Source organism: Anopheles coluzzii, chromosome 2 (assembly GCF_943734685.1).
Source record: "Anopheles coluzzii chromosome 2, AcolN3, whole genome shotgun sequence".
NCBI classification, from domain to species: Eukaryota; Metazoa; Arthropoda; class Insecta; order Diptera; family Culicidae; genus Anopheles; species Anopheles coluzzii.
This window is the reverse complement of record NC_064670.1, coordinates 40,260,168-40,286,059: the sequence shown is the minus strand read 5'-3', so window position 1 is coordinate 40,286,059 and position 25,892 is coordinate 40,260,168. Positions and strand designations below refer to the sequence as shown.

The 25,892-nt window shown below is 45.9% G+C and overlaps 3 protein-coding genes across 6 annotated transcripts; 1 reads left to right on the top strand and 2 right to left on the bottom strand.

Moving 5' to 3' along the window:
* Window position 1: 1 nt before the first annotated feature.
* Window positions 2–1,716, bottom strand: LOC120961521 (uncharacterized). Its single transcript, XM_040385284.2, has 3 exons — window positions 1,424–1,716; window positions 359–1,325; window positions 2–274 (listed from the first exon to the last, which is right to left on the bottom strand). The coding sequence occupies exons 1-3, from the start codon at window positions 1,583–1,585 to the stop codon at window positions 198–200; spliced, it is 1,206 nt and encodes a 401-aa protein (XP_040241218.2). The 5' UTR covers window positions 1,586–1,716; the 3' UTR covers window positions 2–197.
* A 4,928-nt stretch (window positions 1,717–6,644) lies between these two features.
* On the top strand, window positions 6,645–24,194 carry LOC120951453 (kelch-like ECH-associated protein 1B). 4 transcript variants are annotated; one of them, XM_040370200.2, is made up of 4 exons: window positions 6,645–7,471; window positions 19,970–20,773; window positions 20,856–21,538; window positions 21,617–24,194. In XM_040370200.2, exons 2-4 carry the CDS (start codon window positions 20,012–20,014, stop codon window positions 23,211–23,213), a joined length of 3,042 nt encoding a protein of 1,013 aa, XP_040226134.2. In that variant the 5' UTR covers window positions 6,645–7,471; window positions 19,970–20,011; the 3' UTR covers window positions 23,214–24,194. The 4 variants fall into 4 exon arrangements, with proteins under 4 accessions (XP_040226134.2, XP_040226133.2, XP_040226132.2 ...); XM_040370199.2 differs by having other exon boundaries at window positions 19,967–20,773; XM_040370198.2 differs by lacking the exon at window positions 6,645–7,471 and adding an exon at window positions 14,586–15,519.
* LOC120951454 (28S ribosomal protein S11, mitochondrial) lies at window positions 24,130–25,220 on the bottom strand. The gene is made up of 3 exons (XM_040370201.2): window positions 24,885–25,220; window positions 24,501–24,798; window positions 24,130–24,428 (listed from the first exon to the last, which is right to left on the bottom strand). The coding sequence occupies exons 1-3, from the start codon at window positions 25,076–25,078 to the stop codon at window positions 24,321–24,323; spliced, it is 600 nt and encodes a 199-aa protein (XP_040226135.2). The 5' UTR covers window positions 25,079–25,220; the 3' UTR covers window positions 24,130–24,320.
* Window positions 25,221–25,892: the final 672 nt, after the last annotated feature.

Genomic DNA, 25,892 nt, shown 5'->3' with positions numbered 1-25,892 from the left:
GTTAAGTTTCATTCATTTTAAAACGTCTGAACTAGTCTTTATTCAAGTCTTGATGCAGTTCATATGAAATAACGGCATTCAAACAGACATGTTTCACTCTGCATGGCACTGTCTGTCAGTCTGTTTGAACGAATACGAAAACACAAACAAAATTAACTATTAAATACGCCACGGGCGCTAGAGAGCCGACCGCTTCATTATCCTCCGGGCAGTCGTGGCAGTCTTACGTTGACATCTCGAGTAGTTTGCGCTTCCGTGGGGGACGGATTCATGGCTGTAAGGGGGAAAACAATGGTAATGCATGAGAGATTAATTCAATTATGAGCAAATCGTGCCAAATCATTCTCAGAACACGTACGAGTAGCGGTGGATATGCGTCGACGCTTCGGCTCTGGTGTCGTTGCCTTGCCCGGTGGTTGCTTTTGTAGCTGCTGCAAACCGCTTGGTCCCGCTTCCTGCGAGTCGTGGATACGCCGCCGGGTAACTAGATGATCCAGCCGCAGCGAGCTGTCGATCGACCGAACGCTCTGGTTCGATAGCAGACTTCCTATGCTTTCGGGCAGTTCAAATTCCGGATCCCGCTCCAGCTCAACGTCCTGCGAGCTAATGTTGAATGAGCCGCTAGACTGTGGCCCGCCCTGCGCGCTAACGATCGATCGTGCCTCCGACTGTTGGCTGGCCAGCGCGGCCAGTCGGTTCTCCCGCTCATCATCCCCATACGATTGCGAGCTAATGTGCAGCGAGGAGACATCGCCCATGTCACTTTCCGATGTGCTCGGCTCGGCCGATTCCTGCGTGCTGACAGTTCTCATCAGCATCGTGTCGGATGGAAACAGAGCCGTACCGCCACCTTCGCCTTCCCGCACTCGATGCGTTCGTTCCCTTACCGACTGGTAGACGGACGGCGTACGCTCGACAGTGATGCAGTAGGTGTCCATGAACGTTTGGTTGATTGAGGTATCGGTGTAGGTGCTGCGAATCTCGCGATACTTTTTGCGCAGCTCGGAGTACATTTCCACCATTGAGGCGTGCTTCCGGAACGGTATCTGATGCACCGCCGGGAAGACACCGAACAGCTTCCGCATCTTCACCAAGGCTGGCTGCGGTTTGCGCACTATTTTCTTGTAGTCCGGATGAATCCGAATGTTCTCCGTGAGGATAAGGCGCGGCGTGTTGTAATACACACCGTAGTAGGGATTGTAATACTCGTATCCGCGAAACATGGACAAATATTCGTCACTGTTAAACAAGCATCTGTCGCGGTACAGTGTGGTGGTGCTTGACGATTTAGGTAAACAATTAACGCAGAAGAAATTGTGAGATTGCTGCATCATGGGCGGGTAGCGAGTAGAAAAAAGGGGGGAAAGTACATGATTAATGCATCCGATAGGAGCAGCAGCAGTGGCGTGCTAATGCTACTCACCGGTAATGTGTTGGCAATCACATCTAGCGCCTTTTTGGACACGACATAAAATATAAACGGTGTATAGCACCGGCACAAACAGCAGCGTACGAAGGAATGGGCATCCTCGCCGGTGTACCGATAGTCCCGGTCCACTCGGATCGCATCACTTCTGGTTAACATATTATTGCTCAATTTTGTTTAGGCGTCCCTTCCTTCGAACCTTGTCATTTAAACCGCGTATTTACGTTGGAGATAACCTGCTTCAGCTGAATCCGTCTAGTAACGCTGGGTAACGCATTGCATTGCCGCTCTTTGTGTGAGTGGTTCAACAATTCCCAAACAGCATTTCGACCATAGCTTAGGCTGTGCTCTAGCTATTCCGTTACCATCACACATTCGCGAGATGGTTTTGGAAAGTTGCGGAGAAGAAGATAACGGAAAAAATAACAGAAAAAACACTCAGATCATCAAAATTCACAAAAAAGTATATTGAACGATAAGGCGGTTGATGTCAATGCTTCATCGGATGTGATTTTAATGAACGTACTGTCAAAATGTTTTATGGAATTTAACATTCACGTCGAACGTGCCTTTTGAAACGTGTGACAAAATGCTGAAAATGTTGTCAATTTCATCAAAATTGCTTGTTTTATTAGACGGAGGAAAATACTGACATTTCTCGATTGGCATTTGTGTGTCAAACTTAGACTTTGGCACAAAAATACCTCTCGTACTTTGGCACAAAAATACCTCTCGTACGTGCAATAAGGCAAGAGAATTGTTCTGTCACCTTTCACATTCATTATTTAAGTTATTGATTGTCTTGGCTTTATGGCACATGATTTTTGATTGTCCCAAATACAATAATAATAACAATAAAAATAGAACAAAATTTGAAGATTTCCGAAAAACATGGAGAGAACCCTCTGGAAAAACAATAAGGCAAATTATAAATTTCATAAAACAAAACCACATAGAAATATGAAAAAAAGAGAGGAAAAGGAGAAACATCTTTTATCTCTTCCTGCAATGGAAGATCATTTAAAGAAAAAAATCTCCCTAAAACCTCAAAAAAAAAACAAACAAACAAGAGAAAAAAAAACAATAGCATAGATAACTATAATTAACTAGGGAAATAAATGGAACAACACAAACAGATGGAAACTAACTGAATTTTGTTTTCAAACCCCAGTATAGTTACCCAAGTGACATTTGCACGAAACTATTTTCCCATATCTGCTCGATTAGTACTCGATACGCTTGAAATTGTGGATTTGTGTGTAATCAAGTGTGTTGAAAGCGCAAAGATTTAGTGTGTTCGTAAATTAGACGTTCCTCTATCGATGGACGATGCCGTCGAGCTCATTTTTCGTTCATAGCTCTGGTTTTTTGATGAAAAACAAAAGCTAATTTTGTGTGACGTTATTCTATAAAAATGGATATTATTTAAGAATAAAATGGGAACATGACCAACTGTAACGATAGGAAACATAATTTCCAAGCGAATCTAGAAGAAAGTAACGAATAATCCTCATCACAGTTGCTTTTAGAGGACTTTTTCTGAATTCCCTTTAACTGGTGCAATTTAAGGGAACCCAAGTGACATTTGCTCGAAATTGTTTTCCCATATCTGCTCGATTAGTACTCGATACACTTAAAATTGTGAATTTGTGTGTGATCAAGTGTGTTGCAAGCGCCAAGACTTGATGTGTTGGTAAATTAGACGTTTCTCTATCAATGGACAATGCCGTCAAGCTCATTTTTCTTCATAGCTATGGTTTTTTGATGAAAAACAAAAACTAATTTTGTGTGACGTTATTCTATAAAAAATGGGTATTTTTAAAATATAAAATGGGTACATGACCAACTATAACGATAGGAAACACCATTTCCGAGCGAATCTAGAAGAAAGTAACGAAAAAACCGCATCACAGTTGATTTTAAAGGACTTTTTCTAAATTCCCTTAAACTAGTTCAGTTTAAGGGAAGTTTAAGGCTCCAGTTTAAGGGAATTTGCTCGAATTCCCGATTATTCGTGCTATAAAATGTCAGTTGGGAAGTTTAACGCTCCAGTTTAAGGGAATTTGCTTGAATTCCCGATTATTCGTGCTCGAAAATGTCAATTGGGTACCCACACACACATACACACCAAATTCAAAAAAAGGACACAAAAACAACACACAACAGACAACACAAAACAATCTGAGTATCAAACCCTGTGATATAAACGATGTGACAACCAAAGACTGAAAGAAGAGAAAAAAAACAAAAAAAATAAAGAGAAATGGACTGCAAGGTCTCTCTAACAATCAAAATGGTCAACCTCTGATTATGGTGTCCCACAACATCATAGGAGGACAAACCCCATCACCCAAAGAAGAAGAAGAAGTCTTGGCTTTATCAGGAAGAATTATTGGTTGTTTCCCATTTTTATTGTTTTTATTCATCATTATCAGGAAATTCAATTCACTCTATCGGCATTGACAGTAAAAATCTATTCGGGAGCAAATCAGAAAGGAGCGTGCCGAATTCTGATTTTCCGACTGGCATCCCAAGTAGCACAATCCTGTTAAGAAACCGTTAAAAGTATGCCTAAAAGTATTACTTTTAGCTTTCCATACAGCAGTAATTCCAGGGCTTAAAACACTGCGTAACGCTTTCCTTTCTTCGTCAATGTTTCGTTAAATCTTAAAATTTAACCGGTATTTTTAACGAAAAAGATCAAAATTAACGAAAAAATCGACAGAGATGTCTATATTTTTCTTTCTCTTTCGTTAGGGACATGCAAGGTCTTCGTTAAGCTTAATGTGCTTATATTTTCGTGAAATAAATTAATAAATAAAACACTTATTCGTTTATTGAATAAAAACACAATTTCACTAGGTGTTTCAATTTCACAATTTCACAACCGCACCACTCAATTTGCTTTCATTACGCGGATTTCGTCAATCTTCATCGTGGAGGTCAGCTGCTGCCGTGTACGGAAAACATGATGTCCAAACGCTATCGGAATCGAAAATGCTGCGAAATATAAAACTTATGTAGCTCATGTGAAGAAAATGGTAATATCGATACACTGACCTGTTGTAAAAGCACGATGATACACAAATTAAACAATGGCTGATAGATATTGTCGCAGACGCTTGGTTTTGTTGCCATCTACACACAAGCTACACACAGGAAGCTTGACGAACTTTTTGACATAAGAAATGGAGGCGCCATGTACGTGACCATGTACAGTATGTCTCAAAAATGATCGTCATCAAGAGCATATTATTTTGCCCAAAGAAAATAAATATTTTTATGAAGATTTTTCTCATTTGCAAATATTGCATACCCTTTATCAAACTCTTCACATGTATTACTTAAAAACTATGATTTTTTTTATTTTTATTTTTTTTATTATTACCGCAGATTCAAGTAGAGGAATAAAAGAAAACACATAGTTTTCGTACAGTTAAGCAAAACAAATATTTTGGTGTGAAAATAAATATGCATTATTATATAAATAAGAAAATGATTTTTCGAAAATTGAATAAATTGGAAATGGTGTAGATAAAATTTGAAAAACACTGTGTGTTATATTGACCCGAATAAAAAAAACGAGGGTAGCGGAATACGTCGTTATGCTGTAACGCTGGCAAATGTCATATTCTCTTAAGAAACTCTATTTGATTTTTAAGGCCTTAAAAAAACTGTTAATAATCAAATAGAGTTTCTTAAGGCTACTTGGGATCTATCTGTCAAATCTGGTTTGAAGGATAGATTCCAAAATCAAATGACAGTATTTTCCTCCATCTAATAAGGCCTTAAAGCACGGAAAATAGAACAGATTTCTTTGTTACTACGTGCATAGAAATATAAAACTATGAATTTTATCGAAAAAAAAAAATGAAATACAGTAGAACATCGATTATCCAGGCAGCTCGGGACCGGAAGGTTGCCGGTTAATCGATTTGCACGGATAATGGTCAAAGAAATGTCAAACGCATATAAAACATATGAAATTCACTAGTTTTATTATTAATTCACCTAGAATCAATCGATTAATCGTTAGTAGAATATTATTTTAATCAATAACTGTAGGTTTAACAACTGTTCATGAACAAAAATGAGTTTCGAAAATATCCCTAGACACTACAGAGCTGCACAAGAAACTGGTTACCCAATTGACTATCGCTGCAAATGTTTGTCGTACGTTTGAACAGCTGTCACATTGATGCGCACGGTTAAGCCGCTCACCGGTTAATCCGCCCCCGAATATACTGTATATAAAAAATGAAGTTATTGAATAAAAAAAGAGAAAAGTAACGATTTATGAGTGACAATTACGACATTGATAATGAAGTTTTTTAATGGATCTAGTTGCGATTTTGTACACGTTATTTGTTTACATTGCACATTAGCTGGTTGCTGTGATGCGTTATCTGACATATATTTCACCTGTAGTTATTTCCAATACAGTAGAACGTCGATTATCCGGGGACGGATTAACCGGCGGGCGGCTTAACCGTGCGCATAAATCTGACAGCTGTTCATACGTACGGCGAAAGTTTGCAGCGATAATCAATTGGGAAACCAGTTTCTTGTGCAGCTCTGTAGTGTCTAGGGGTATTTTCGAAATTCATTTTTGTTCATGAAGAGTTGTGAAACCTACAGTTATTGATTAAAATAATATTCTACTAACGATTAATCGATTGATTCTAGGTGAATTAATCTTAAAAAATAGTGGATTTTATAATTTTTATATGAATTTGACATTTCTTGGACCATTATCCGTGCAAATCGATTAACCGGCAACCGTCCGGTCCCGAGCTGCCCGGATAATCGACGCTCTACTGTAGTTTATTTCGCTGTATATTTCACCTTGTCTGGCCTTGCGGTAAAGGACGGCTAAAGAAAATGAGCGAGATGCAGGCATTTTCGAAAGTCAAAAACCCTCGCCTTGCCCTGCGGGAGTAGCACAGGAATGTTCTTTGGGTTGGTGATTTGCCTTCATTACAGGGGTTTTTGCTATTTGCATGATACCTTGGATACAATATTTTCTACTTTAAATTCATTATAAAGCGTGACACAATTTAAAAATAGATAGGGTTTTAACGCGATGAGTTTAAATAACTTGGAATCGCAAGTACTTTTGCTGCTGTGAGTGCTTGCAACACGATAAGCAACGCCAATAATGAGTCGGCAATGCCCACATCTGCTTCGAACCCTGCCACAACGCATTGCACACACACACGCACACCATCACAAGGCTACGGGCGCATACGGATCGAAAACAGAGCTGTCAGTCTTATTATTCATTATTCTTTTCTGTTTCTATCAATACGGCCGTTCCTGCGACACCTCACTGGTACACCGAGCCGAGAAGTGTGCAATCGTTGCGCTTTACGCCAAGTGGGCTGTAAATAACTGCCCCTCCGTGTGCCCCAGCAGTGCGTGTGTACGTGTAGTGTCGTTTTTTCTTTAGTTGTTGCTTCCCTGTCCAGCTTCCATCCGGTCAACACGGTCGAGCACTGCCGTTCCTTGCCCAATCTGGCCCCCCACCCCGCAGGCAAACGTCGTGTTATGTTGCGCTGGATCATTGCGATTCCCACCGCGGTGCAAAGCATTGAAAGCAAAAATATGTTGTGAAGTGATTGTGTTGTCGTCGGGGTGCGATTAGTGGCAGTAGTCGTTGTAGCAATAGTTGTGTAGCGATAGGTAGCAGCGAGTGGAACCGTACGGAAATAAGCACGAAGCAAGCAACCTCAGTGATGGTTGATAGGTGAGACGGGTGTAGACGGGTGACGAGAATTCGATTGTGCACGATTCGTCTGCTGCGTTGTGTTATTGTGTGTGCTCGTTCTGCTGCTGGCTGTGTGATATTGCCAATCGAATTCCCCGCCGGCCAGTTGCGCGTGTGTGTGTGTGTGCGGGTGTGCGTGGCGAACGGAGAGAAACATCAGCGCCAGGACATTCTACCGTTGGGAGGACATCCGGTTCGTGATAAGCGGCGCCTTCGAAGGGGGAGGGCAGGATCGGACTAGCGGAACCAGCGTGCAGCACACCACTAATCGGTAGCAAGTAAGTATGTGGGGCGAGAGAAAACCACCACCACCAACCCTTTCCACGAGTCAGCGCGCGTTTGAACACACATGTAAAGCAAACGGCAGGCGAGCAGCTCCACGTTACCGGGATATTGCGAGAGAGCGTGTTGTTATGTAAAGGCGGAAACTGAGCCAACGGCAGCGCAGCGGATGCAGTTTTCCTGCCACCATCCATTTCTTTTCTCGCTGCTGCCGCCAGCCTCCTTTCCGCCGATGAGAGAGATGAAAGAAGTGTACCAAAAACAAAAACAAAACAAACAAAAACCCCAGTGGAAATTCGCATCCGTGGCAGGCGGTGCAAAGCTTCCGCGCACCGATCGACGAGCTGGTTCGAGAATGATTTGTGAACTGTCATGCTGCTCACGCGGGAATGTTGTTTCGCACTTTGGATCGTGTGTCGCGAGCGGGGCTTTTTGGCGCTGTGTGTGTGTGAGTGTATGGGGCTACCACTGCGGTGTGGTGTGCGCGGTTGAGTGTGCGCGCTCAAGATAAGATGGGTGTGTGGGTGTTGATCATCCCCCAGACACCCACACCCACACCTTAAGCTAACACCCTCCCCGCCCTGTTTTTTTTATTCGTCACCATGATCGACGGATCTAGTGTGGGGCTTGGTGTCGGCGCACGTCGTCCTGTGCGTATTCGATTCATGGTCGGTTGCGTATTTATTCATTAAACCCTGGGTGGTTTTGTGTTGGGCTTGCGCTTGCATACTGGTTTAACACACTCACACTCGCCCTGTTAGACAAAGGCAGCACAGAAAAACAGGAAAAGGAGAGGAGTATCATATCAGACGGGGGAGGGGGGCAGCGATGTTCGCTTGTTGCTGTTGCTGCTGCTCACGGACGGGCTCGTAGACGTTGAGTTGAGTACGATGAATCAGCACGATTAGAGAGCCGTTGGCAGCGATTGTGGTAGTTGTGTGGTAGTGGTAGTGTCTTGTCAGACTCTGGGGATAGTGTAGTAGACAGGCCACAAGAACCGTGCGTTGTGCTGTTCTGGCTTCGATTACGAACGGGTTAACGTGTTTCGGTGGGCAGAAAGGAATGGAAGGAGTGTAAGGTACCGGCAGGAGCCAAGTATGTGGTGCCCGGTATACAGGCACGTGTTCTCTGGCTCCCTGTGAGCTGAACGTTTCGCTTCCTTACCACGTGTTCCGCAAGGGATGTACCGATTTTTGTCTTCTGGCTGAAAAGCACACGAGACTGTAATCTCGCCCGAGTGACTAACGTTCCATGGTTACCACAACCTTGGCTTACTCATTATCACCGCATTCCGCGTCCGTTTGCAAACTTTTTAGAGGCGGTTGGTATGTTCCGGGGCACGAAAGATAATGCCGATTTCAGACGTTTTATCCCCTAAATTAGATGAGTCAAATTATTCCAACGTTGACCCAAGAACAACCGTAACCTGTGTTAAGTGGCTTCAACCCAATTTACCCGCATTACGATACTTTTCTTGCCAGCAACCCATTTCACGCCTTTGTGAATTGCCGTGCAGTGGATAACAATAATTCTTTATCAACCACGGTGCAAAGTATCCCTTTTCCCCTTCCCCTCCTGTTGCATTGGTCCCTGTCTCGACGAAACCTTATCTTATCGCTGGCAGACCGATTAAAAGTCGCCAGCAGCAGACCGTTTTCACACCAGACGCGTTTTGCATTCCTGCACCCCCCGATACACTTGCGCCGTGTGTATGTGTGCGCGCGGGGGGTAGAGGGAGAAACACTTTCTCCTTCCAGAATGCTTCCTTCCCTTTTGCACACGCACGTGCGCACGGTGATCAGGGCCTGCTTGATGGTTCCAGCCGACGCGAGGTCGTCGAGAAGATTCAGCGACTGTTTGTGTTTGCCTTTTTTTCTCTATTTGTTTTAAAGCGGGTTGAAAAGAGAAGAGTTTAGTGCTCACATCAAACCAGAACAACAATTGATTGAACCATTGAGAAAAATCCCGACAGACCTCCAAAACAACTGTTCTGTTCGCCAAAACGGGGGGAAGGAAACGGTGGGAAATGTGGCGCAATGGGCACACACGCGCGCGCGCGCACGGAGCAGCTTTTTGCGCAATCGGCCGTTGTGTGCGATAAGTATCAACACACGCGGGGCCCCTATCTCGCGCGTACAAACCGGGCCGACGGGCGTGCGATGTTGTGCAGTGATGTGTGTATGTGTGTGTGTGTGAAAGAGAGCGAGACAGGGAGAAAGGGAAAAGGAGAGAGAAAAGAGAGAGAGAGAGAGAAAGAGAGAGAGAGAGAGAGAGAGAGAGAGAGAGAGAGTGTGAGAGTGAGAGAGAGAGAGTGAGAGTGAGAGCAAGAATTGCATGGTAATTGTGCGTCACCCTCTGTCAACATGCAGCCGTGCGCCGTGCACCACACAGAGAACCAACCGCACTCTCCACCTCCTCATGCTCCTTCTTCTTCTGGATGTAATACACACACACACACGCTTGCCATGGTCGATCGTACGGCGGCGGGTCGTTCCCCGGGGGCTGCTGTGTTGTTCGTCAGCATGATTCGGCAAAACCGGCCGCAAAGAGACAGCGTCCGATCACTTCCCTCCTTACCGCGCTCCCTGCCGCCAAACCGCGAGCCTTCTAACAACGCTAACGCAGTCTGTAGTTCCGCCGATAGTGTCTGAGTGTGTGTGTGTGTGTGTAAGAGTGCGTAGTTTTGGCTATTTAAAGGCGCACAATATTGCCTTTAGTCTTTTGGGAGAGTGGTATGTTTGAATTGTCCACACTCTTCCATAATTTTGGTGACCGATATCTAAACATTAATCGCGTTGGGTGAAAGAATTGTACACCTTGTCACTAAACCCAATTGCCAAGGTGTACAGTTCGTTTCGGCTTGCTGGACACACCCACTAATGCGTCTGGTAGGGCTCGGAAGCTCCGAGGCTGATCAGGTGCTAATTGAAATCGAACAATACGCACCGGACAGTTTACGCAAGACTATAGCAACAAAAAACGTACGCAAGATGACGAATGTTCCGTGTGGATTAGCAACGGATGTGTTTGCGCGTATGTAAAAGCGTAATCAGCTATCTGCTGCGTTGGTGACCGTGGGCCAAGCACATATGTGAAGGCGCTTGTACAAACTGCCGCCGCCGTCGCAGCCGCCAAATTGGGCCAAGCTGACAAAATCACGTGTTGCCATTATACGGGTTTGCAGGTCGTTAATGCTCGGGAATAGATAAGCATCTCCTCGTGCCGGTGATTACACCAACAATAATGGGGAATGTATAAGAGGTCGTCGGGTCGGTTTGAATCTACATAAAATGTTGATCATTAAACTGGCAGGCTAAATGTTATTGAAAAATAATTGAGTATTTATGGTTGCTATAATTTGCTGTGTTTAGCTTTACACTTTATCAACAGTAATTAAATATTACACATGTTTATAGCACTGTTTCTAATTTGGTCACTCTATTTCTTCTGCTTGGTAGGCAAATCATGATAAAATTAACACTTTGTATAAGCTTTCAGAAGTGCAGGATTAAACGTAATTAATCAGTAAAATTATAGGTTATAGTGAGCTACTATTTGATAAAAAAGGATCGTTCAATATGATATTGTACAGACTGTACAGACAGATGTGAACCGTAACACAGACGTGAAAGAATTATTCTAAAATGGTTCTAATTTAGTAATGTCGGACGAGGCCAACAATTTTGCTGCTTTTGGAATCCTTGCTATAGGAGAACGACTCGGATAGAAACCGGCGCTTTTATAGAATAGATCATCGAATTTGTCCCAAAATTGTCAATGTACAGTAAGTTCTTCTTCTTCTTTGGCACAACAACAGTTGTCGGTCAAGGCCTGCCTGAACCCCCACTAGTCACAAGTGGGCTTGGCATTCAGAGACTTTTGGTTACCATAGCAGGATAGTCAGTCCTACGTATGCGGGCACGGTCTATTCGGGGCTTGAACCCATGATGGGCATGTTGTTAAGTCGTACGAGTTGATGACTGTACCACCAGACCGGCCCAAGAGTGTACAGTAAGTTACCAATAGTAAAATAACCATACGTAATCTAGATTCTTGTGTAGTCCAAAGACCGATTTCTCGTATGGATAAAACAGTGGTACAGGTCTCGTGCTGGGAATTTCCATTCTTTGTTTGTACGGTAAATAGCAGACAAACCTGCAAGAGATCCTAACAATAATGCCAACTGTAAAAACATCTTCCATTTTGGACAAAAACGCTGAAAATGCTTATTAATGGACGCTGTCTAGAACAGAAAAAGAAACGATTTTGTGTCGTTTTGTTTCAATTCAATTCAATTGAATTGTTTTTATTTTATTTTGGAATATTAATTCTCGGATAAGATTAGAAAAGTGATTGCTCCGAAAATAAGCTTGCGTTATGTCATCTACACTGCTCAATATAACATTCTTGGTTTTTATTGCGTTTAGAAGAGATTCAAAACAGAAGCTATCCCAGAGGTTTTTGCCTCTTTCGTGCAGCACTTTTTTTTTTAAATAAACTATGCTCTATGTAATCTTTGCCGTGCAGTTTAAACATTCTTGCGATAATGCGGCATCATTCTGAGCGCTACTAAGCCGCTGCGTGACGTCCACCGCGCTGTTGAGCAATATTGTCCATTTCTGCTTGGCCCGTCTGTTATTTTTAGCACAGCTCGCTCTCTCTCTCTCTCCCTCAAGGCAGATTATCGTGAAATTGTTACACCATCTGCCCCTCTCAAACCGACCGATGATCGACGCCATCCTCCTCCTCCTCCCTTCTATCGCTGGGCGGAAAATAGAAAAAAGGAAAGCAGGAAGCGATAGACGACAGTCAGATGAGCAGACAGAATTGATTGTGCAAAGTTAGATGGAAGAAAGAAAGCTTAAGGTGATCGACACACACTACCACCACTCTTCGTTGTACTCGATCACCCACCGTAGATCGTGCACGCAAATGCTTATGGTTATCTGTTGCTGTTCCGTACCGTTCCCTCCCTATTTGTACTTGAATGAAAACAGTCAAATGCTCCTGAGAGAAGGAAGTAGATGATTATGAGGCACCAAAGCGCATTTAACCAGACTAGTTGCAATTTACTGGCCCCACTGCCACTGCCGACAGAATCGAATTACAAACTCAGCATGACTTGCAAGGGACGAGTAAAACCGAAATGGAAGCGATGCAATGACGGAACGCGGCCGAAGATAAACTTTTTCGTTTTTCTTCTTCTCGCGAATTATCGTTTGACATAGTTTTGTCAGCTTGTGATTGTGTGTTGAAGGGGGGAAAAAGTGTGTCAATATAAGCTTTCAGCACTGGTTCGAGGAGTTTTCTGTACAGCAGAATGACACAACAAACGGCACAATTCTAAGCTCTATTCGCTGAAGTACGAACAGTGTTTCATACCGCTCTGGACGAGTTTCTATCAATACATCAACATCATAACATGCGATTCTGCTGTTTGTTTACTAACCATAGCCACATAATCGACACACTGGGCTAGATAAAGGAAGAAATTATAAATTCTAGATAAACAATAAAGCACTAGAATTAATTGAATTTACACTAACGAACAAACTAAGAAACTCAGTTTCTTGATTGTCATTTAAATACTCCCTAGATTATTCTTAGTGGCCTAGTTGCCAAAAGAGGCTCTTATATTTTTATATAACCTTGCAAATTGGCTTAGAGTGAAATTTCGCAGAGAGAAAAGGTACAGCGGGACGCCATTTATCCGGGGGGTACCTTTTCCCCGGCCATCCGTACATCCGTGTTGTTGAGAAATGACAATTGCCCAAGGATACATTGCGTGCTGACGGAGGATATTTGTAAACATCGTTATCAGAGCACATTGTTATGGCGATAAACCTCAAAATGTATGGCTAATCTATGATATTTTCACTGAGCAATTATGCAGTTCTTAAAAACGGACTAGGTTTGTTTTTCAAATTTCTTAAAAACTTCAAAAATTTGTGATAAAAGCATAATTGGACCCATTTTTCGAGTTATTTGAGTAGCCTAGCCGGGCGAGGTCAAGTCTCGATGAGCCCAGATAAACAGTGTTCTACTGTAGCTCAATTTTGCAAACAGGATTTTATGCCTTTTGCTTACAAGCCAGATTGTTCTGTTTATGGCTTTTTTGAATTCCGAAATTTAAAAAAAAATAACCCAAACTTTTTTGATATATATTTTTAATCAAAAAAGAGGCAAGTTGACTGGGTGAATTGAGGTACGTCTATTTGCACGGTAATATATTTCTCCAGATTGAGAATCTCTCAAGTGACCTTCTCGTTAAATACTTCAAAAAAGGCGTACATTTGGTGTACTTCTCTTAGCCTCTTATGAAAGCCTGCTATTTGCTTGACTAATGTGCTCAATGGCAAATTAAAGAAAGTTAATATAATTAATTAAAAAAACAGTCTTCATGTTGTGACATTTGTTCAAAAACACAGAGCAAAAGATTTAAATCCCAAATTTTCTTCTAAAGTGCCCACTGTGGGTGGCGTTCAGTGCCAAAATACGGTTTGCCGGAGTTATGTTATGACGGCGGCCATATTCCTTCCTCTGGTCATGGTAGAACACACCGCTGACGCAACTGGACCATTGCCAATATTTGATTCACGCTTAGCTCGATTTGATGATTTGTCCCAAGGCCTATGCCACTCCCTCTCCCTCCCTCCCTCTCCCATATCCGACGAAGCAACAGCTTACTGACATCATGAGGTGTGTACTAGAGTTGTGCCTCAAGAACCGGAACTGTACGATTCATTCAATTCATCCTAAAGAACGAACGAACTACGTCCATCTAATCTCCGTTCATCGATGCTTTATAAATCATAATGTACTGAGTTGGCCATGAAAATAACTTCCCACCCGTCGAAATAAAGAACGTCCTACAAAGCCAGGTCGTTCATTTCCTCCTATACAAATCTGAACCGTATGACAAGATCCTTCACAAAAAGAACGTCCTACCCGTCGAAATAAAGATTATACTGGTCTGCCAAAAAAATTTCAAGATGTGATAAATTAATTCTTCTTGAGAAATGAAACCATTTGCCATATTTTTACAAACTGAAATGAACGAAGGAATCGCGATTCACGTTCAGTTCATCTAAATGAAAGAACTAGTACGTTCACGTTCATGGAAGCGAACCGAATTGCTCATGCTAACCGAATTGCTAGTGTGTACGTACGGTAATATTGAACCAGGCTCTCTTCAGGCTCATTTGATTGGCCTTCTCTTCTTGATCGTTCTCCGTTGGTGAGATGTGTAGTTTCTTCCCAGATTGAAATTGATCAATAACGAAATTGGTGCAACGGTCGTTGCACTTTCTTTTGCCTTTGATTTCAACCCTTTGACCGCCATTTCGTCGCAAGCTTTTTGTCCCGGCCGAGGCACGCACCACCTCCCAACAAGCAAAACGGCTGTTTTACACAGAGGAAGCGAGAGGGAGGGGGAGTGGCGATTGTGATAACAGCTTGGAGTAGTAGATTTATCGATTCATCGAACGATCAGCGTGATAAACCACCGCGAAAGCGGAATGTAACGATGATGCTACTAATTTAATTTCTCGTTGTTAGAAATCTCCTCCCGACCCGCGGGTGGCGATGTTGGTGGTGGTTCCCCGTTATCTCCACACACGGGTGCGCGCGCGCGGCTTGCAATCTCGTATCGTGTGCGATAAAAAAGAATCTTGGAGAAAAGCATTGGGCAGCATGACGCTGCTGATATAGATAACCCCACCCAACCCCTCTTCCCTCACCCACCGAAAAGCACAAGGCCGAAATCAAACAGTGGGCCAAAAAGCGGACGGCTTCTGCTCGCTCAGTTAAGTCCATCGCTTTGGACAGTGTGTACCTAGATATACACGGGACTGTCCATCACGTTGCCGTCTTTATGCACTGGTGCAAAGGTCCTAATCCATATTACATCGTTTCTATCATTCAAGCGATAGTGTGTCACTGTGTCTGTGCGTGTGTGTAAATGTGTTGCGAACGTCCTGCGAATAACTCCCTCGGAGGAGTTTCGCCGCCGATGTCCGCACATACCCCCGGATGGTTTTTGTCGGTGAGTGTTGTTGTATTCCTTCGGCGAAACAGTGCAATGGCATCGAGGGTGTTTTTAGGGATATTATAAATCGTAATGGAAAGCATTGATGTATGAAACAATGTGCAAAAGGAAATTGTTTTATTGTTGGGCGATAAGCGACGAAAACAACGCTATTAAAGTGTCAGGCGAGTCGACCAACTTCGATCGTAGTACTGTGAAAACCTTAAAAAAAAGCTCTAGATCCTGCGGCATACCTCTTCTCAGTGGTTTTTGTTATCTGGAAATCGCTTGGTTCAACATTTGATGCGAAAATTTTGACGTGTTTTAGCGACTCACACGCATGTAAAATTAGTTCCGGAAGGGACCAGCCCATAGCTTGGTGAACAATAAGCGTTTAAGGAACAAAGTTGGCGTGACAATAAGCAAGCAACTTTCTCGTATCGAAGGTGAAGTGTTGTTATATAATGACAAGGTTTGCAGAAGGGCTTTGCACCGTCTTGAGATAAACTTAGCAACCCTAGTGCAAGAATGCGTTGCTAAGGTGCATCGGGCGACTTGCATCGGGTGGTTGTAATGGTTGTAATGTGATCTAATTAATATTGCTGCTAGTTTCAGGTTGTGTTGTGCATGAAAAGTCTTCTTTAACTATTTCCCTGTGCAAATTGCGAAAATTGTAAAGTAAATTGAAACTTTGAAAATCCACGGTTTACTATTGCATTGGCCATTTGAGAGTAGAAAGATCCCAAAAAAAAACCCTTTCAAGTATCGCTGTTTGGTAGGGAGTGTGTGTAACAAATTGTGTCGCCGTTCCGTAGATTTGTTATCTCGGATGACCTTGATTGAGAAGATCTTCAGGTAATAGCCTGCCTTCAACACGCGATTCATCAAAATATGTTCCCAATCCCAAATTATGATTGAAATCTACTGCCCACAAACCCTTTTAAAATCATACAGGACTGTATCATCTCGCACAAAAAGTCGATTCTTTCATGACTAGTCAACGAGTAAAGCAAAATTCCAAGGATCATCTCTCGGTGTATGTGTGTGTGTATGTATTAAAAGTGTCACATGCACTAAAAAATAAAGAGACTATTAGGTGTTATCAAAATGGAAGTCGGTTGGGTTGGGACTGCTCATTAGTGCTCGCGCGAGCAGAGGAATGCCCCGTCATTACACGGTATAAAACAATAAACAAAACAAAAACGCAAAAAAAAACCTCCATGAACACACACACACACACACACACACACACACACACACACACACACACACACACACACACACACACACACACACACACACACACACACACACACACACACACACACACACACACACACACACACAAACACAAACATTCTAATGTTATTGCGCGTTGTGTGTGCTACATGCGCTTTGGCGCAACTAAAACGGGCTTCCAAGAGTGGTCTCGGCAAGGAAGGGGAGAGAGATGGGCAAAAAAGTGGCTGGAACGATAGGAGAGGCGATAATTTTTGCAACAATTTGCAAGGGCAGGGTAAAGGGGAAGGGAATGATCGCGCTTTCGAGGAGCGTCGTGACAAGGTCTCCGAGCGTGAGAGGCCGTTGCCGAGCGATAACACGCGATAAGAGAGGAAGACAAATGTTGCCTTCGCACTGCCCTTTCCCACACACCATTGATTAAGAAGGGAAGGGAAGCGGAAGGGTCTGCAGCAGCAGCGAGGTGAATGGACCTCTAGGGCCTGGTGCGGTGTGTTCCGTTCTTTTTTTTTTTACTAACCCATTATCGCGGTGATCATCGCGCGAAATGGGATCGATTAGTGGTCGCTGATTGCAAGCCACGCAACGCGTCTCTGTGTATGCTGCCTCTCAGCGGGGGAGCAGGAGGGGTGGTGGTCACCCATTTGCACAAGGCTGGTACCTATCAGCGATTTTGCACTCCGCCAGCCGCCGGTTCAAGGCCGGTCCTTCTGGCGCACTCTCTTTCTCTCCAATAAAAAAAACACGTTGCATACAGCAAATAGCAAGCGTTTGAGTCTGAGATGAATCTTTTTCCCAGACAGTTCGCTCAATTGTGTGTTTCATTGTTATTTAAGGATTAAAGTGTTTATTTCTTATCAGCATTGCAAAAAAGAGGAAGGAAGATCAGCTCCAAACAGATGCTGTCACCTTGTTAATGCTCTCATTAAACTTCCCGATTCATAATCCCCCGAGCGTTGATTAAGGGGGGACCCAGATCAAGACAAGCAAGAATGGCTGCCGAATTAAAAAAAAACATAAACAAGGGCATCCAAGTAGACACACCAAACAAAAGAACGCGAAAGAGTGCGTACGTGAGCACATGCGTTCGCGTCATAACGCCGCTGCACCGACCCGACCGCGACCGCATGACGAAGCGTAAATTTTGCGCACACAACCAACCGACCGACCGACCGCCGACACCAGCCTACTGCCTACTTCCTTCAGTACCGTTTTGCCGAACTACGGAACCATTTGACGATGGGACGCACGGTACGGTTCGGTACTGATAACGCGGAATTGCGCTGTGCTGTGCGTACGATTGCGGCATTGGCAAATGGCGCTGGTAGTTTGGTTTGTTTTGCATCCGTTCTTCACTTTCGTGACACTTTCGTGATCCGAGACAAGCATTTTGTGATCGGTCAGTTTTGGTGAACGGCGTTCAAACTAACTACAAAACTAGTTCTCTCCCCCTTTTAGTGTCATTTTTAGATCAATTCTAATACATTGATTTCGATAAAAAGGCATGTAATGGTGAACTGCAATGAACTGAGTTTAGGGTGGGGTAAATTTGATCTAAATCTGTTCATAAAAGCTACATTGAAGCAGTTTACAAATAATTGGATTTGAACTAGTGATAGGAAGTAACTATTGGGTCCGGAATCAGTTTCAGGAACGGATTTCGGAATCGGCTTCTGACTGGGAATCGGCTCCAGAATTGGTTCCGGAATCGGCTCCGAAATCAGAATCGGCTTCGAAATCGGAGTCGGTTTCGGCATCTCCACAAGAATCTGCGTTTGAGTCAAATGAAGCTACGTAATGATAACTGCAAAAAAAAAAATCTAATATTGGGGCCCTTCACGATTCTAGTCAGTTTTTTGTATGGAGTTTGACAATTGGAGGCTGAAATCATGTAAACACTCCATACAAAACCACACACAAAACTAGCCTGCAATTTTCAGTCTAGAAAATTTTAGCCTAAAAGCTAGAATTAGATTCGAGTACAGTAGGTGACCGCTAACTGGATGTGTTTTAACTGGAGTGCTTTTTAACTGGAGGTTCGCTAACTGGAGTGACTCTCAGTTAACGAACACTTAAACGTCAAAACATGAAACATCCGGAATCTCATGAAGAGAAATTTGTCGCAAATGTGCATTTTTCAAACAAATTTAGGGTCTCTTGCCTACGTTTGCTATTAATTTTTATTATTACACGAATTACTATACTTTATATCAACATAAATGAAAAAAAAATTTGGTATGTTTATTCCAGACAACGCCAATCAAAACAATCAATCCATAGAAACGTCACTCCAGTTAGCGAACATTGTTCGTTAACTGGAGCTTGTTTACCTCTCAGTTAGCGGTCACCTACTGTACCTGCTCGAAAACACAGGTTTGTTTACATTTATCCCAAGGTGCATTAAAGAGATCAGGTGGTGGAATCTGGAATCAAAGTGTATGTAGTCCAGGTGGTCTCATAGCATTTTTTCATAACCAATTTTGAAGATCACTTTATGACAGAACGAGTGAAAACTTTTGCTCCAACGAGCTTTCTGGAGGCTTGACGAATACTCAAAACACTCTTACAATCTTCATTCAGAAGCAGAAGCGATAAAAATCAGCCTTCTAAATTTATACACCTTGGGATAAGCCTACCTGTATATTATACTCACTTAGATAGCTGCTCGAAAACTGCTATACAATGCAAACAGCTGACAGGCTGAAATTTCAGCCTACGAGCTTCAAACGGAAAGGGCCCCATTATTTGTAGGCGATCCATTCTCAAGGAGATTCTTGGATTGATTTCGCTTCTGAAACTTCTTATTTCAATTCAAGAACTGTTTCCCATTCCACAGCTAATTCCAATTCTGGAGCCGATTCTGATTCTGGAGTCGATTCCGATTCCGGAATTGATTCCGGAGTCATTTTTCGGCTCCAGTGTCAACTCCGAAATCGGAATCGGCCCCAGGATTGATTTCAAACACGGAATCGGAATCGGGTAGGTCCGATTCCGAACTCCCACCACTAATTTGAACGATGACTGATTTCTAAGCTGAGTCATTGAAACGGTGTGAAAGAAATCCCCCGAATGATTATTTGGAATTACGAGAAAATCCGTCCCCGTTTTTGGTCCCAATCTTGGTTGAGTCATGCTAAAATCATCCCCCAAAACGTAGTAGTCGGCTGTGTTCTCTAATCATTTGTGACCGTTTTCTTTCCCTTCTCTTTCCATGCACCTTTAAAAGCAGCCTACAGATTGGACACCGTATCGCGTACCACCGCCCCCGAGCATGGAAGCAGCAGCCGCTGGCTTTGCCGACTGCTTCGGCAATGGCGGCGGCGGCGGCCCGCACTTCATGGGGGTCGTCGGGAATGTTGGCGGTGGTAGTGGGACGGCTGGCGGTGGTGCGGTAACTGGTATGTCACACCCGGCCACCGATGGCACCGGTGCCGGCAGTGTACCTTTGGCGCCCGGCAGCGGCAGCGGTCCAACCACCGTCCAGTGGGTCCAGTCCGGCGGCGGTGGTGGTGGTGGTGGTGGTGCCAGCAATGCAGCAACAGCGCGAGAGGATCTGGGCGATATGGCGTTCTACATGCCGAACTATTCGCGCGAGGTGCTCAAGATGATGTTTATGATGCGGTCGCACCACATGCTGACGGACGTGACGCTCGAGGTGGAGCAGGAAACGTTCCACGCGCACAAGGTCGTGCTGTCCGCGGCGAGCCCCTACTTCAAGGCCATGTTCACCGGCGGCCTGAAGGAGTGCGAGATGGCGCGCGTGAAGCTGCAGGGCGTCTGCCCGACCGCGATGACGCGCATCCTCTTCTTCATGTACACCGGCCAGATCCGGGTGACGGAGCTGACCGTGTGCCAGCTGCTGCCGGCCGCCACCATGTTCCAGGTGCCGAATGTGATAGACGCTTGCTGTGACTTTCTCGAGCGGCAGCTCGACCCGACCAACGCGATCGGCATCGCGAACTTTGCCGAGCAGCATGGCTGCGAGTCGCTCCGGCAAAAGGCGAACCAATTCATCGAGCGCAACTTTACCCAGGTAAGTCACGCAGGGTGCGCGTAACGTGTACCCCGACACTAATCGCGAGTGTGTGTGTGTGTTTTCTCCCATTTTCGTGCAGATTTGCCGCGAGGAGGAGTTCCTACAACTGTCTGTGATGCAACTGATATGCCTGATCCGGAAGGACGAGCTGAACGTGCAGGGCGAGCGGGACGTGTACGATGCCGTGCTGAAGTGGGTAAAGTACGACGAGGACAACCGGTATCCGAAGATGGAGAGCATCCTGTCCGCGGTGCGGTGCCAGCTGCTGACGCCCAGCTTCCTGAAGGAGCAGATGAAGAACTGTGCCGTGCTGCGCCGGGCGCCCGGCTGTCGCGAGTATCTGGCCAAGATATTCCACGACCTCACGCTGCACAAGCGGCCGGCGGTGCGGGAGCGGAAACCGAACACGACGCGCATGATCTTCGTGGCCGGCGGGTACTACAAACATTCGCTCGACATGCTGGAAGGCTACAACGTGGACGACAAGGTGTGGCTGACGCTGCCGAAGCTGACCGTGCCGCGGTCCGGGCTGGGGGCCGCCTTCCTCAAGGGCACGTTCTACGCGGTGGGCGGGCGGAACAATTCCCCCGGCTCGTCCTACGACTCCGACTGGGTCGATCGGTACAATCCGGTCACGGAGCGGTGGCGCCCATGCTCGCCGATGTCGGTGCCCCGCAACCGGGTCGGGGTGGCCGTTATGGATGAGCTGCTGTACGCGGTGGGTGGCTCGTCCGGCTCGGACTACCACAATACGGTCGAGTAGTATGTATATTCCCTCGCACACAACCTTACCTGCTTTTTCCGTTGCTAAATGGGGCGTTTGCACTCTTTCTTCTTCAGCTACGATCCCGAAACTGACCGCTGGACGCTAGTGCAGCCGATGCAATCGAAGCGGCTCGGTGTGGGTGTGGCCGTCGTGAACCGGTTGCTGTACGCCATCGGTGGGTTCGATGGGAAAACACGGCTCGCCTCGGTCGAATGCTACCATCCGGAGAACAACGCCTGGACGCTGGTGCCACCGATGCGGTACGGGCGCAGCGGGGCCGGCGTCGCAGCGCTGCACCAGTACATCTACGTGGTCGGTGGGTTCGATGGGACGCGCCAGCTGGCTTCGGTCGAACGGTACGACACGGAGCAACAGTGCTGGGAGATGGTCGCGCCGGTCCGGATCGCCCGCAGTGCCCTTTCGCTGACCGTGCTCGATGGGCGGCTGTACGCGATCGGCGGCTACGATGGGCAGGACTTTCTCACCATCGTCGAGGTGTACGACCCGGTGCGGGACGTTTGGGACGAGGGCACACCGCTCACGTCCGGGCGCAGTGGGCACGCGTCCGCCGTCATCTACACACCGTCCTGCATCTCCAGCTACATGGAGGGGCTCAATCTAGGCGGCGGTGAAGAGAAGCGTAGCGATTCGGGCGATGGCGGCGGCACTGGCCAACCTCAGCAACCACCACCGCCTCCATCGTCATCCTCATCATCACAGCAGGCATCGGCACCGGCACCGCCATCTTCATCATCATCCTCATCATCATCGGCACCGTCTTGTACGTCAGCGTCCGGAACACACGCTTCCTCCCGTCCGACAGACAGTGGCGAGGAGATGACAGCTGGCAGCGGCGGCGGCGGGGGTGGTGCATCCGACGGCCCGATGGAAGCACAGGTAGTAGAAACAGAAGAGGAACCGTTTGCCATGGAAACCGACTCTAGTCAAGAGGAATGTGATAAGGACGTCACTGTGAGCGATGGCGATGGGATTCGAAGCAGCGCCGCCGTCCCACTGGAAGGTGCTCCGCCCCCCGACATACCCCCGCCTGTGGCGCTGTCGCTGGCAGTGGTTGAACGTTGCCCCGTCGTGCGATCGGCCGACCTGCTGCTACCCTCATCGCGGCTGACGCGCCGCATACTGTCCTGCCGGCAGCGGAGCAAGCGGTGCTCCGGAAAGGAACGAAGCAGCAGTGCCGCCTCCCCGTCGCCTTCGCGCTGTCCCAAACGGTCGTCGTCGTCGTCGGCACGGTACACGCTAACGCTTGCGCCTACGTCACGAAAGGAGGCGCCCAGTGGTTCAGCCGGAGCAGGAGGCGGTTGCAAGAGCAAGCGGAAGGCGGCGGGTGGTACCGCGACCGACGATCACTGTCCGCTAGTGCGACTGAAAAAGCGCATCACCTGTCTCGTGTCTGCCATCGTGTCACCTACCTCCTCCTCGTCGTGTTCGTCGGCCGCGCTGCCATCGCCGCCTGCCTTGTTAAGCGAAGAATCGTCGTCGACGACGGCGACCAATAGCAGTAGTAGTGATAGCAACAGTGCGAATATAAACGACGAAATAGTACCCACTGTGCCCGCAATCGTATTATCCACCCCGCATGATCTAAGTGCCATTGATGCCCGACGAATACCGGCAGTATCGGCCGGGTGTTGCACTACCGCAAAGTTATGACGTTTGTAAAAATGCGCCGTTCGTCCTGCGTCCTTTTTCCGACAAACCTCCCCACCTGGCTGCGAGGAGAAGTATTGCAAACAAGCATCACATTCGAGGAAAAGGCCTTAAAGAGATGAAGGAAGAAAAACACACGCGAACCAACACATCCCACTAAATGCGCGATATGAACATGTTAGCTGTCGATCTAGAATGAATCTGAGTACCGCAAACTAACTAACCTTGGTATTGTGGACGCACGGGTATAGATTACGCCACAAGTCAGCATCGAATGGAGTGAAGGAAGAGAGGGAAAAAAAGAAAGAGAGGAGCTAGAGAGAATAGTAGAGTTGATACTTCCATGGACATTCCTTTTCGGGGGTGGGGAGGGGTTCAAGTAAGAAATCGAGGCAAAATCATCACCGAGCCTTAGCGCATTTGTGCCAAGATGTATATACCGATAGGTAAGCATACACACACACATACCCGTGTACCCGTTTACTGCAAACAGTACGTTGCCGCGATTCGAGTCAGACGATGCGCTGTCCCGCATATTTGTTTGTTAGGGTTTGTAGTTGTTTTTAAACACACGTCACTTATAGTGGACGCAAAAGTAAAGGGACGTGTTTTAAGCCTACGACACGTCGGCGACGGGACGAGGACACAGCCCTCAACAACCTTCCTTTCCGGTTTGTCTTATACCATGTATAAGACCGGTACTAGTAGGAAACGCTTCGAAATAATCTCGCGTGTTCGGTTTTACGTGTAAAAAACGATGTGTTGTAGTAAAAGAAACAAAAGATTACCAGACCGGACCCCGCACGGCCGGTTCCCCAAATACTGTTAGCGGTGCGTTTCATTCTTTCCATTTCCGCGTGTACATATGTGTATGTATTAAGCAGCGCCGAGGTTTCCCTGACTAGCGATGAGCGGGAAAGACATTGTGCTAGAATTTTAATTTTATTACTATTTTTTAAAATAAACAATCAAACAAAACTGTAACACGTTGATGCACACGTGGGAGAGGAGGAAGGCGGCTTTCCATGCGCGTCTTTGCGATGGCATGACGGTATGATGACAGAGCGTTAAATTCCACCTCCTCAGCACGGGCCACAATTTCGCCACATTTTACAGCTTCCTTTGCTTTCTGGGACGGGGGGGATTCCACGATACCGGGGTCGTGTCCGTAATGGAAACAATGTTCAGCCCAGCCATCTCGAGCCCCTTTATAGCGGACTGGAAAGGGAAGCAAGCCGATAAAGCGAGAATTGGATAACATCCGCCGGTGAAGCTGCTGGTGATGCTTACCATTCGTCCCGGGCCGAGGCCTCGGACCGTGACGCGAACCGTTTTGTAGCCACGTTCGATCGCCCTCGTGCTGATGCTGATTGCGGTCGCCTGCGCCGCAATGTTCGTGCCTTTGCGCGTGTTCTTGAAGCCCTCGATGCCGCACGAGCGGATAAACTGTGGCACACCCTTGGCATCCGTGATCGAAATGATGGTATTGTTCGGTGACACGCGGATGTGGCAAATCGGTATCTCGTTGAACGGTACCCCATTGATCAGGGAGGTCGGTGTGTTGGCATCGGGAAATATGCTCGTTTTCCTACGGACGGGGCAGCCAGACAGGCAGGTTAGCTTGTGGGCAGCGATGGGAATGGGAAGCATCGGTTGTCTTATACGGTGACTTACTTGTCGATCATGGAATCAATGTCGATGGAACGTTCGCCGACCGTGCCCTCGTCTTTGCTGGGCAGCGAAGCCAGCATAGCCTTGCGATCTTCCACCTTGCGGAGTGTGGCCGTCTGGTGCAGCGGCCTTACACTGCCGACCAGTGTCCGGCGCACTAGGCCGGATAATAGATTGAGCTGCTTCAGCAAGGACATGTTTGTTCCTGCGTTCCTCTACACACACGTGCGAATGTTATGCTTTGTACGTAATCGTTATATGCGATACCGGGTCACAATTTCGGCATGTTTCACCTTTTTCTGTTTTTCCGTGTTTTGTAAGTCATCTGTAAACACGACGTATAGTGGTGTTAGTGTGCGTTCGAAACCTCATGCTCAAACTGTCAAACTGCGATTTGAAAAAAAATTCGAACATGTGCTATTCAAATTGACGGTTAATTAACCCTAGCAAACGCAACCAACAAAACGTAACGTAAAGGCCATTCCGGTATCGTTGAATGTGATTAATTTGGGCAACCAAATTGGTTTGGCGACTTTTAGATTTGGGATTAGGGATCTAGATGAGAATCGAATTGTGTCCAGTTTTGTAGCAGCACGAAATTAGAGAAAAATAACATCACCAGGTGACAGGTGAGACAATTTGCGACTCGTCTCACTATGAACATTCTTCTCAGTACAGATGGTTTCCATCGTTTTACGATCATTAAATCATTCCATCATTCATTTTTATTCATTGTGCTGGTCTTCACAAGAGCGTAAACCCATCACTTAAGGTCCTGATGGATGCTTCAATGCGGAAGTTCGTCCACTCTTTAACTCCTAACTTCACAATCGTTGGAATCAAATTTACTCTTCGAAGTATTAAGAGAAAGATACCGTAGGATCAAAGTGGATGAGAAGAACAACTCAGCACAGCCTGCTGCTGACAAAACAGAGCATATTACTGTCTGCATTAAAATGGATTTCAGGACCAAAACTGAGAAAAAAGGGCCTAAATTTTAACATTCATTGC

Bases quoted from the DNA above. Each gene is read 5' to 3' on its own strand.
- LOC120961521 (XM_040385284.2), bottom strand. From the start codon at position 1,585: ATGTTAACCAGAAGTGATGCGATCCGAGTGGACCGGGACTATCGGTAC. The intron at 1,326-1,423 runs GTGAGTAGCATT...CCCATGATGCAG, and splicing joins TGATTGCCAACACATTACCG to CAATCTCACAATTTCTTCTG. The intron at 275-358 runs GTACGTGTTCTG...TCCCCCTTACAG, and splicing joins ACGCATATCCACCGCTACTC to CCATGAATCCGTCCCCCACG.
- LOC120951453 (XM_040370197.2), top strand. From the start codon at position 15,436: ATGTGTTGCGAACGTCCTGCGAATAACTCCCTCGGAGGAGTTTCGCCG. The intron at 15,520-19,966 runs GTGAGTGTTGTT...CACCTTTAAAAG, and splicing joins CCCCCGGATGGTTTTTGTCG to CAGCCTACAGATTGGACACC. The intron at 21,539-21,616 runs GTATGTATATTC...TTTCTTCTTCAG, and splicing joins TACCACAATACGGTCGAGTA to CTACGATCCCGAAACTGACC.
- LOC120951454 (XM_040370201.2), bottom strand. From the start codon at position 25,078: ATGTCCTTGCTGAAGCAGCTCAATCTATTATCCGGCCTAGTGCGCCGG. The intron at 24,799-24,884 runs GTAAGTCACCGT...CCCCGTCCGTAG, and splicing joins ATTGATTCCATGATCGACAA to GAAAACGAGCATATTTCCCG. The intron at 24,429-24,500 runs GTAAGCATCACC...TTCCCTTTCCAG, and splicing joins GCCTCGGCCCGGGACGAATG to TCCGCTATAAAGGGGCTCGA.